Below are 12,843 nucleotides of genomic sequence, written 5' to 3'. Positions count from 1 at the left end.
AAGAGCAATTTTCATCGCCTCATAACCATCAAATCCAGTTTTCAAAGAACACTAAAATGAAAGATGCTTATCAGTGAGAATTATTGCCCTGCCAAATTTCAACTTGTAACCCCAGATTTTTGTGCTAGAATTTCTCAAAAGAAAAAAAATAAAGCTGAATTTTTGTCAAGAGAGGAAAAGTGTGTTCTTCAAGTGCTAGGTCAGTCTGTAACAAATGGTAGAGTGGACCCTTTTGGTTGCTGCTTCCCAATGCTGGCTCATACAGATTACTCCTGGGGGAATTCTGTGCCAGTACACATGCACAGAATTTATGTCCCGCGCAGATTTCTTTGTTTCCCTGCAGAAAAATGACTTTCTGACAGGGAAGCAAAGGGAAGACCCAAAAGTGGTCATGTGATCCTCCCCAGCAGTATGTTTCGGGTGCCCATGGCAGCCAGCAGACAGGTAAATCACTGTGGGGTGGGAGCAGGACTGGGGAAGCCATGGCTGGGGCTCCTGCCCTGCACCGGGCTCAGCTGATAGTTCTGGCTGGGGTGGAGAGGACGGGACTTCCTCTTCCCCTGCACAGCATCTGGGGCTGGGTCAGACCCACCCCCAGATTTCTCCCCTGGATGTAGGAAGCTCTGCAAACTCTTTCCTCCCCGCCCCCCCGACCCCCGCAGTGCTTCCTGTACCCATCACTCCTCAGCTGCAGTGGGAGGGATCCCTGTACAGGGAGCTGCTCCCCCATCTGCCCAACCCCCATGCATCCAGACCCCCTCATACCCAGACCCTTCCGCCAAACCTCAGCCCCCCACCACACCCAGAACCCTCCTGATGAGCCCCACTCTCCCTGCACCTGGACCACCCCAATGAGCCACCCACACCCCACCTTACTGACCCCCAACCAGCTGCACCTGGGTCCCAACTGCACTGAACCCCACTCCCACAGCATCTGGACCCTTCCACTGAGCCCCCCAGACCCAATGCTGAGCTCTATTCCCCCCCACACTCAGAGCCCCCCTGCTGAGCACCAACCACCTTCACCTGGAGCCTCCTGCAAAGTCCCATTACCGTTGTACCTAGAATCCCTTAACAAGCCCCTGTGCATCCAGATCCCCCCACACCCGGATCCTTCACTGAGCCGCCCGCACCGAGATTGCCCCACACAGAACCCTCTCAACCCACACCTGGATTCCCCCATACTAAGCCCCTCCACACTTGGATCCTGCGTTTCTGTGCCTGCCTGCCCACACCTGGTGCACCTGGCATGGAAAGGCAGGGCTCTGGAGTGTTTTCTGGGGAAGGCCTGGTCCTTGCGCTGTGTCAGGATTGGGTGCAGCCTCACCGCTGAGTCCGTGTCCCGAGGGGGAGCTGAAGGATCACCCTCAGACCACTGTGAGGAACTGTCTGAGGCTCTTAAGGCATATGACAGTATGAACATGTCATTCATCATGGTAGGTTGCACCTCTTACAAGCATGGCTCTTTTGCCCTCTTTTGTCACTCTATTGCCCTCAAATTCATCACCTAGATAAGCCAGTGCAAATCCCGGACAGGGTATTGTTGTCTCTGACCTGGTGGATGAGCCAAGACAACTTGTGCAGGGAAGTCCCTTTCTTTCTTCCCTCCCCTCCCATGATTCTGGTAACAGTTGCTTGAGCTGTGGGGTGGCGAGTGCATCTCAGCAACCTTTGAGCTCAAAGTTTGTGGACTACACAAGAGGCCAGATTGCACATAAATGTCCTAGGATTATGTGCAGCTTTCTGGGTGTTCTAGCACTTCCTCCCTCACATTCAAGGCAAGACTGTCCATGGGCTTACCAATAACTGCTGCAGTTTTTATGTGAACAAACAAGGAAGAGTCAGATCAGACTGCAAAATGTTAGTCAAGCTTTGGAACTTGGTCCCTCAAAGCATATCACCTGCTCGGGGTTCAAAACACCATGGCAGTTTGCCTTAGCAGACCATTCAGTTTGGACCATGAATGGTCCCTCAGCATGAACATTTTAGCCTGGTTGTTTCACATAGGGGGCTTTCTGTCCATGGACTTGTTTGTGACTCGTCAGAATAGGCAGTGTTCCTGTTTGTGCTCTAGGCCGGATCACAGCCTGGGATGAATATCAGACACCTTCCTATTTCCTTGGAGCAAAGTGCTCCTGTATGCATACCAGCCAGAACCAGATTCATAAGTGAAGATAAGTGAAGACTCCACACCCTATATGTCCACTGAGCTTTTTACTTGGATAGGACAAAGTCCTTTTGAATTTCATCCAAGTTCTTTGTCTCGTACGCAGAATGTTTGAGGGACCATCCAGTCACCACCCAAAGGCTCTCGAAATGGACCACAGACTGTATTACACTCTGTTACGCTGCCAAAGGGGTGACATTTTCTGACCGACTCATGGCGCAGTCAGCCAGAGCTCAGTCAATCTCAGCAGCATTTATGGTGCATGTCCCAGTTACGGATATCTGCAGAACAGCAATGTGGTCCTCAATCCACATTTTCATCAGACATTATGCACTGTCTGCACAATTTTGTTTGCAAAGCTGAGTCATAATGAAATTACTTATAAATGTATTTGTTTATACTTTGTAATGTACTCCTATGTAATGAGCTAGAGGAGGCAGCTTTTTAAAGTAATTGTTTACTATATTTTGTTTTATGTAACCGTTCACTTTTCAAAAGATTTTTTCCCCTCATATCTTGATTATTTTGATTATAAAAGTAGCTGATAATTGAGCATATATACGATGAATTATTACAACAATATCTTAATTTAGGATTACTTTGTGCCTTAAATGCACTTTACTGCCTACAGTCAGTTTAGGATTATGCATAATTTAACTGATACCAACGCCCTCAGAATACTTCATAGGCATACTGAAACTTCGCCTGTTCCATTCTGGAGTCTGGGATGGTGCTCAGATGCTATATATAGAAACAATTCTAGCTCAACAAGTATGTGTAGGCAGTGAGTGAGGATGGTAGTTTTAAATCACAGGGTAAAACTGGGCTTGCTTCCCAACAAAATGCAGGCTGGGAACGAAGCAGGAAGGGGAAGGCCTGTTTATCAATGTCTTACGTACAACTGTGTCTGAGTAGGCAGCTGAGTAACACAATGTTCTGTTGTGTAAAGTTCCTCTTCTAGAGACAGGCTGACAATGTGAGGAAAAACTCTTTGGGTAAGTGACAGGGAAGTATAGCAGCAGAACAGTAGTTCATAACTTTAACTTTTTTGCTGTGTCTGACTGCAGGGATTGTAGTTGAGTTTTGGCTTTGTTTCTAGTGGTTTACAAGCTGTTGCCAAATTCAGTCTTCTCAAACCGTTTGTGGACAAAAGCTGTTTAAATCTGAAGACGTTTAATGTTTTTAAAAGACTTTTGAAAATCTTCGGGATTCTTTCTAAAGCTAAAAAAATTAGGCTTCAGCCAGTTTGGCATATTTTTTAAAATGAAAAATTGTTCTTCATTTCAGAACATTGTGTTGGCCTCTTTTTCTAAAATATTGTCTTCCTATATTGTGTGTATTGTTCCTAAGTCTTAAAAGGTTAATGGTACTGACAGTAAAAAGAGACAAAATGTTTTCTAATATCAAATCGGTCTTCTAAAAACGTTTTTAAATCTTGTAGATTCTGCTGCAGGTTCTGATCGCTGTTTATTTTTATTTAAACAATATAACTTCTGAAGTTATTGCAATAGGGACTGTGGAGATAAAAAGTGCGGCCATTACAGGTGGTCTCTTATGACCATTCTGATGCTTAGTGTTCAGCTTAGCTCGCTTTTATGAGCAGTTTGAAGAATTCATGTTTCAGACTGTACTTGTGCACCTATTAGTAATATCTGATTAACATGTACAGTACTTGTATTTTTGTGGGTAGTGAATTCCTTTAGAATATGTTATGTACATAACTTTTTTAAACATCTGTGTAGTGGAGTGTGAAAATATGAATCGTTATGATAGACAAGACAGAAATACACGACAGCAGCAGGATGGATTCTGGAAGAGGACACCGCAGCGTTGGAGTACACAAGACCACTGTCACTTTGGCCATGTAGGCCACTTTCCACATGGTAAAAATGACCTGAGCAGGTAAGGACTGTGTTGCATCTCTTCTGATGGAGTTATTAGAAATTAATGTATTATGATGTGTGGTTTCTTCTGTTGAAGGACAGGTTATAACATTTTCAGAAAAGTGGTGTGCCTATGATTAGATTGTTTTGAGAGAAGATGACAGTTATACTGGTACTGCTCTAATATTCCCTTCTTTAAACTCAGATCTTTGCCAGGGGGTTGTAATTTAGATGCAAATATTTTACCCTAGGGTGGGACTAGTTTCTCTGTGTTAAACAATATTATAAATGAACAGTCAATTTCGGCATATGTGCTCAAGGGAAAATGCTTTGCTGGTTTCATTGTTCCAGTAGCTGTCATGTGACATGGGAAAGTGTTTCTATTTTATTAAGAAGTAAATAGTCTGGCATTTTTTGCAAGGCAGCTTTGTTTTGTGAATGTTTTTCTCTACTCGGCAATCTAAATAAATATAGCTTATGCCCTTTAGTACTCTGCAATTTTAAAAATTGCTTACAGCATTAATAATAATACACACACACAATACTAAAATGCTCTCTCATTAAAAAAGAGAGCTCACAGATTTTAGCTCTAGATTAAGACTGCTCTTGATTTTATCTAAAATATTTCTTGCAGGGGCTCCAGCCACTTAGAGCCTTCTATTGGTCACTTTGAAGGCTATGGAGCACCAAACATCTACCAGACTCCTAGACAGTTGGTGGGCTTACGGGAGAACACAGTGATGCTCGATGAAATGACCCTTCGGCATATGGTTCAAGATTGCACAGCTGTAAAAACTCAGTTACTAAAACTGAAAAGATTACTGCACCAGGTTAGTGTATTATAAAGAGAAGAAAAGTGAGAGAGAAGGTGTCTGTTTTAATATACCACAGTTTTTCTTTTATTATATAATGAATGATAGCAATATTTAAGATTTTGTTCTAATTAATTTATACTTAAAAAGTAACTTATACCTTCCAAGTACTGCAAAAGTGTCCCAGTTAGGAGCCCTGTCTATACGTTTCCACAAAAATAGACACAGCTATAATGTTGTTGCGTGTTTTTTTTTTTTTTTTTTTATTGAAGGAAAATTGGTAAATAAGCGATCTTCTAATTTTTGTGAATTCAAACAAAGCATGGAGTTCAGTGCAGGTAAGACAGATCTCCTGACTTAATGGTGAAGTCCAAGATGGCAGAAAAGAGTAGAATCTTCCTCTTCATTCCTTTGTCCAAATGCACATCAAAGAATTCAGCTTTTTGCCCAGGGTAAAATTCTTGAACTCACTTGCCTGCTTGCTTTTCACCTTATCCATATGTCAGCACAATGTGCTTATCGACCTCTGGTTAATTATCAGTTCACATGCAGTGCTAAAATTCAATCTGCTCTTTAGTACATAAAAAAAAGATGAGTTGCTTAAAATGTCTTAAGAGGCTTCTTTCATGTGTCTGCGAAGCTTGACAAATAAATGGCAGAGTTAATAAGCTAGAAGATGATTCTGCAAAGGCTTGAATCTTCAGTTTCAAAGATACTCTCTTAAAAATTAGACAGGAAGAGAAATTCAGGCGAACTTTGGAGGGGAACAAGTTTCTTCTTAAGATTTTTACTTTAGCTCCTAGCTACATTTGCCAACCATTGTTAAACTCCAAAGAACTTGGGTACATTAACTTTTAAAATTCTTTAAGTCCAAATGTGCCAAAATTAGTAGAAAAGGAATTGATTTATATTTACACGTCACTAATTCAGGAAAGAACTTCAATTAGCCTAATGCATTCCTTTGTGAAAGGCAAATGGAAAGTTTGCATGTCATCATCAGGAGATTGCCATTTTAATAAAAAAGAGTTTAAAGTGTACAGTTTTTATGGGGAATTCAGTAATAGTTATCCAGTACCACATTACAGGCTGTCTCCTGCAAGGAGCCAAGCACCTCAGCTCTTAGCTTCAGTAAATTTGAAATGCAGAATAACTATTGGATTGCTTATTGATTGCAACAAGGCATGGGACAGGCCCACACTGAAAATGCAAATGCCCAATACTAATTTATATCTTTTGTCAGATGGTAACCATAAGAAAGGAAGCAGAAGTTTGTGTGTGTGCCTTTTATGCATACATATATTTAAATGTTGATTTGTACTTAAACCCTCTTCATTAACAGTGGCAATATCACTTTTAATTTTGGACAGACTTAAGAGCATAGAAGTGAGACAGTGAGGTCAGACAGGAGCAGGTTACAGACTTTAGTAGGAGAGATGTTGTAAATTTCACCAAGATTGTGAGCCTAGGAGACAGACAGGATGGGAGTTAATAATGGAGAAAGAAATGGGAGGCAAAAAAGAGGGAATAGGCAGAAAAATGAATCTTCTGTTTTGGAGAGGTTGGGTCGTGTGTCAGAAGCAGCTGAATATCCAAGACAATGTCTGAGAGGCATCTAGAGATGAGACTAGGCAGAGAGAGACTTTAAGATTCATCAACACAGAGGTGGTAGTTTAAACGGTAGGAGAAAATTAGGTGTGAGTAAAGGGGAGAGAGTGTGGAAGCTTAATGGACACCAACAAATGCAGGGAAAATAAGTGAATTTGGTACAAATAATGGATCTGTTGAAGCAATGGTCCACAGAGGGGGAGGACCAATAAAGCAGAGGGTCATGGAAGCCAGGAAAAGAGGGTGCTCCATATCTAAAGCAGTAGGGAGATGTAGACGATGAGGATAGAAAAGCGTCCCTTAGATGTATCTTGGAGTTCTTGACTGATTTCACTGAGGTCAATGTTATTGGAGGATGGAATCCAATTTGGGGGTGGATCAAGAAGAGAATTGGAAGAGGAAGTAAAGGCAATGAGAACGAATAGCATGCTGCAGGATTTTGGAGCTAAAGAAGAGAAGGGAAATAGGATAATAATTAGAAAGGAAAGTTGTATTCAAGTGGAAACAAAGCATGATGGAAAATAGGCCAGAAGCAGTGCAATGAAGGATAAAGGAGAGAGAAGGAATTAGGTGAAATCAAGGAAACCAGGAAATGAGGGGTTTATGGTCCGTTCTGGCTTTGGAATATATTTTGATCTAGTTTGTCTTGCTGGATAGCAGGCCATAGAACTTCTAAAATATATGCTTGAGGAATTATTTTGAAGAACATCCCAGTCGTGATTTAAAAATGATCAGTGATGGAGAATCTCCCATGACCCTTGGTAAATTGTTCCAATAGTTAATTACTGTCACCAGTACATCTTACTTCCAGTCTGATTTGTCTAGCTTCAACTTCCACCTATTTGATCATGTTTTACCTTTCTCTGTTAGGTCAAAGAGCTTATTAAATATTTGTTCCCCATGTAGATACTTATAGACACTTATGGTCAGCCTTCTTTGTTAAGCTAAATAGATTGAGCTCTTTGAATCTATCACTATTGTCAAAAATATAAAGGGAAGGGTAACAACCTTCCTGTATACAGTACTATAAAATCCCTCCTGACCAGAGGCACAAAATCCTTTTACCTGTAAAGGGTTAAGAAGCTCAGGTTATCTGGCTGGCACCTGACCAAAAGGACCAACAAGGGGACAAGATACTTTCAAATCTGGTGCGGGGGAAAGTTTTGGTCTGTCTGTTCTGTGTGCTTGCCGGACACAGATCAAGGAAGCAAGCAATCCAACTCCATTAGAATTAGTAAGTACTAGCAAGGGAATGCATTAGCTTATTTTTGTTTTGGCTTGTGATTTTCTCTGTGCTGAGAGGAAGGTGTATTCCTGGTTTTCTTTTTGCAACTTTAAAGTTTGGCCCCGAGGGAAATCCTTTTTTTTTTTAATCTGATTGTCCTGTAAGATTATCTTCCATTCTGATTTTACAGAGGTGTTTCTTTTACCTTTTTTCTTTATTATAAAGTTCTGTTTCTTTTAGAATCTGATTGGTTTATTTTTTAGTGTCCTAAAAAAACCCAAGGTTGCTCTGTGCTCATCTTGTTTATTCTCAAGCCTCCCAAGGAAAGGCGGTGTGGGGGCTTGAGGGGGCTTTAGCTCTTTTGGCCACAGCATCAGACTGGGAGCTCATGTTCAGTTAATTATCCACCATGACCCCCAAATCTTTTTCAGAGTCACTGTTTCCCAAGATAGAGTCCCCTATCCTGCAAGTATGGCCTACATTGTTTGTTCCTAGATATATACATTTACATTTAGCTGTATTAAAACACATTTATGTGAGCTCATTTTACCCCATGGTGTAAAAGGGACAGGTTGAATGGTAAGAGCAGATGGTAAGGCTTGGAGTCTGTCAAACAATCGATTGGAAAAATGGGAATTAAGGCTTTTTATCTGATCCATAATAATATGACCTTCTGCTGAGTTACTACAGAACATATGGTATGCAAACTCACAACTAGTTAGTCACATGTAATACTTTAGCACCAATGCCATTTTTAAATTGGGGATAGAAATCTAGATGATATACTCTTGCCAAAGTGAAGATTTCAACATTGTGCAGGTTAAACTCCTTGTACCTTGAAGTAGTATTGCATCAGCTCTAAAAATGAATTGTGTGTGCGTCCCCCAATTGGATGTTAAAAGCTGCAGCAGAAGATGTTGATAAGATTATTTCATTTAAAGACATTTGATTATGTACAAAGAACTACTGTATCGCATACACACAATATCCCAATTAGATTTTAAAATGCATTGTAAAGGAAGCTGTTGAAGACTCACATTTGTAGTTGACTTAGGACAGTAAAATCTAAAATTTTCTGACAGTCTAACCTAGTTTCAGATCCAAGAGTAAACAGAAGTTTTATTTATAACATTAGCAACAAAATTTTTCTATTACTTCCCTCCTCACCCTGAACTAACTCTCTAACCCTGATGTACCATTGAACTAGTGTGTTAGAATAGCTATGGAAACAAAGGATTGCGGCATGTATCATACTAGAACCCTTACACCAACATTGCCCACCACCTCCAACAGCTCCCTTGACTGGCTGTTGTGCCTCCCACGCCCGCATTTCTCATCCTACTCCAGCTCCCATTAACTATTCGACAAAGTTTTAGGAACAGATCTTGTGAACAGATTAGCAGAGCTGGGAGATCTGCCAGAAACTTTTCTGAAATGTGGGAAAATATCGCTGTATTAGCCTAAATACTGTCACTTTTCTTAATTTTCTTTTCCATTTAATTTTAATATTTGAAATTTTTTCTTAATTTTAGACATAGGTAAGGCTCACTGTAACCTGTCAGATATTGTTGTGTCTACAGATCTAAGAAGTGTCAGAGTCCTCTCAAAATGGATTCTTGGGCAAAATTTGCAAAAGTGCCCATTGGCCTTCACTGTGACTTAGGGTCCTAAGTCACTTAGGTGTGTGTGGAAAATTTTGCCCCTTTTAGTGTCCTCATTATACCTTGTGAGTGGTGCGGTAATCATTCAGGGATATATACTTTTGAATTAAATCTCTCTCAACTCTAGGCTCTTCAAAGCCGTATGAAAGAATACAAAGCTTTCTGTTCTCTATGGCCTAAGCTGTGTGAATTGTGAACTGTAGCTTTCATTTTTGCTATGACTCAGTTTATAGGAGATGATTTGCTTAGTTGCCCCTCCCTGGCTAGGCTTGCATATTGCATAGCAGTTCAACAACAATATATTTGACTCTAGACTTAGGTAACACCCCTCTTTTGAAAGTTATTTCTCGTCATTCGTGGGAAGTCTACTTTATTGTAAGAGCAATAACCTCCAACGTGGCTTTTGCGTGACTACAGCTGATCACATTTAATTATCACTCTAAACCTGGGTTTGTAGGACAGGCTCCACTAATTGTTTCACATACACTGCTGTACCAAAGGCTAATCTTTTGGTTATTCAAATATAAAATTAAAATACATACACATGTAAATTTGTGAAGGAGTTAAGAAAATGTGATATGCTGTCTAAAATGTTGCATTCCCTGACTCTTAAAAGCTTTCAAAATAGTTTTAATGATGCCTGGGTTTTCAAGAGATTGCTAATGGGATACGGAAACTTTTACCTCTAAAAGCATTGCTTCAGATTTGGCACTGGTAGGTAGGAATCAATAGTGTAAGGCGATGTCTACACTAGCACTTTTGTGGGTAAAACTTTTGTTGGTCAGGGGTGTGAAAAAAAACACCCCCTGACCAACATAAGTTGCACTGACAGAAGCACCGGTGTGGACAGCGCTTTCCTGTCGACAGAGCTACAGCCGCTCATTGGGGGTGGTTTAATTATGCCAACGGGAAAGCTCTCTCCTGTTGGCATAGAGTGGCTACACAGGATATGCTGTAAGGTGTTTAATGTAAACATAGCCTAATTGTTCTTTGGCAGTTCTGAAGTGGCCTCAGTTCAGTTCCTAGTTGGCACATAACCTTGTTGCAAAAAACCTGGTGCACACTTCATTGAAACACCCCAGCAAAAAAGTGAAGCCATAGCACCTGCAAAACTCTTCTTGATCAATTTATTATCTTTTTGAGTTGTCAAAACTTTGAAAAACTGTGTAATATATTAAGAAATATTTATGTGAAATGTTGGTTAAAATGGGATTTGCTAGTTGTGACTATAGGGTATACTAGTATTTTAGGTAGAGTGAGAGCTGTTGTCCCAGTCTTCAGGGGTAGCTAAAAGTTTTTATTTTGCGTTATTGGTGTTGAATGCCTTCCTATTTGTTCCTGACAACTTGACCTTCACCACCTATTGCTGAAATAAACAGAACTGCCACTTGCTTTCTGCTCACCTTTAGATACTAGTAACAGAAACAAGTGTTAAACTTCCTTTGAGAATATATTGTATTTGAAACTTTTCTTACGATCATTCTATGATTTTACTTAAACCTAAACCTGATTAAGGAAGCGTTGTTAAGAAAGTAATCTGTGTTCTCTATTAGATTAGCTGGTCCCCTGTGGAATTCTGAAAAAAACCCCACTAAAACCAAAAACCATTCGATTCCTATGTATTAGCCTTTAAAAAAAAAAAAAAAAGAAAGAAAAAAAGACTGGTTCTCTATCTGAGAAAATCATCAGAAATCAAGCAACAGAAAACGCAACATTGCTAAATAAGAATGTTGCTATTCATAAACTATCTGAAATGGGTTTTCTGTGGAAAAACAAGTTATGCAGTGAGCATTACTAAATGGCTTGTCTTCATTATCTTCTCTTGTATTTGTGGAGCATGTGCAGTAGAGAATAATGGGCATAATATTCAGTATACTCACAGGAGGGATTATATTTCAAACTAGACTGGAAATACTACATTTTAGGAAATTAATTTTGAAAAAAAATCAAGAAACCAGTTAAAAAAACCTTAGAGTCAGATGCGACTAGACTTAAAATGTTTAGTCTCAGCTACTTAAGAATCCCATAATTCTGACAGAAGTTGAGGTATACCCTTAAACTAAAATAGTAGTAGGGGAAAGAGGAGGAACACTGTGGTTAAATAAGGTTCAAAACATAGTTGGAGCCAAACAGACAATGGAAATCCAGCTGAAGTTCAACCAATAGGAAGGACCATAAATTATGGCAGGTGAAATGGAAGATGGAAACTAACATGTCTAAGACAGAATATGAAAAGCAAATAGCCGAAGGGGGTTGGGGAAAGGGAAAGAGTGAAATTAAGTATGTCAGAAGTAGGAAGTCTTTTGAAAGAATCAGTGGGTTTGCTGGACTACCGGAGAGCAAAGGGAGCAATTAAGGAAGATAGAACACTGTGGAGAAACCACATGATTTTTTTCATCAGTCTTCATCACGGGTGGGGAGAGCACTGCCTCCAGACTACTCATTTCAAATAATGAAGTTGAGGTATTGTCAGATTAAAGTGTCAAAAAAGGGAGCAAATTGATAAAGCAAAGAGCAATAAGTAAAGATTGCTGCACACAAGGGTTCTGAAGGAACTTCAAAATAAAATGGCTGGACTGTTGATATCAATAGGTAATCTTTTTTTTTTTTAAAGTTATTCTACTGTACAAGGGCACTGGAGGATGGCAAGTACCTAATTTTAGAAAGCTGCTGGATTGATCTTGGGAATTGCAGTCTAGTGAACCTTAATAAAAGGAAAATTGGTTAAAACCATTAAAGATAGAATTCTAACATGATAGAATTCAAACTAGATAAACACAATATGGTAGAAACAAACAGCACAATTTCTCTAAAAGTAAACTGTGCCTCATCTACTGGAATTGTTTTAAATGTTAATTAAACAGTGGGTAAAACAACGTACTATTTTAATATGTCTGGACTTTCAAAAAGCCTTTGACACAGTCCCTCATAAGAAGCTATTAAGGAAGAAAAGTACTATTCTCTTGACCTGTGGAACTCATTGCTACAAGGTATTGTTGTGGTCACAATAGAGTTAAAAAAAGAATTAAACATTTTATATTGATAATGAGAACATACAGGCAGGCTATTAAAATAAATTAGGGATATAATCAGTCATGCTTCAGAGCACAAGGAAATCACTATCCTATAGGAGATAGGAAAAACATGCAGTATGGGCAAGTTATTCCATAACTGTCAATTCTGGGTCTGCTTTCACCTTCCTACAAAAGATCTGGTATTGCCTACTGTCAGAAACAGAATACTGGACTAGAGGGACCACAGAAATTGCCATACTAGATCAGACCAATATTCTTGTAAGTTGGATAAATAGGAGATAAGACAAATTCAGTAATGAGGTTTGACCTGCTAAGTTTTGTTCACTTAAATTTAACTGAGGTACTAAGTTCATAGAAACTTTTGCATAAGTATTGACAAAGAAAATTTAACACACTAAATATGGAGTTCTCTGGTTTTTGTTTTGTTTTTGTTTTTTTTTAAAACAACTTCAAAT

The 12,843-nt window shown here is 39.6% G+C and overlaps 1 protein-coding gene across 9 annotated transcripts in view; it reads left to right on the top strand.

Annotated features, from left to right (window-relative positions):
- CCSER2 (coiled-coil serine rich protein 2) overlaps nt 1-12,843 on the top strand; it is a 131,075-nt gene that overhangs the window by 58,206 nt on the left and 60,026 nt on the right. For all 9 annotated transcript variants that reach the window (XM_074958782.1, XM_074958781.1, XM_074958787.1 and 6 more), the window contains exons 5-6: nt 3,910-4,069; nt 4,685-4,880. In XM_074958782.1, coding sequence (XP_074814883.1) covers nt 3,910-4,069; nt 4,685-4,880 — 356 coding nt within the window. The remainder of the gene's footprint in view (nt 1-3,909; nt 4,070-4,684; nt 4,881-12,843) is intronic.

This window comes from Natator depressus, chromosome 7 (assembly GCF_965152275.1).
Source record: "Natator depressus isolate rNatDep1 chromosome 7, rNatDep2.hap1, whole genome shotgun sequence".
In the NCBI taxonomy this organism is placed as follows: Eukaryota; Metazoa; Chordata; order Testudines; family Cheloniidae; genus Natator; species Natator depressus.
The sequence above is the reverse complement of the archived record's forward strand: the minus strand, read 5'-3'. Positions and strand labels throughout refer to the sequence as shown.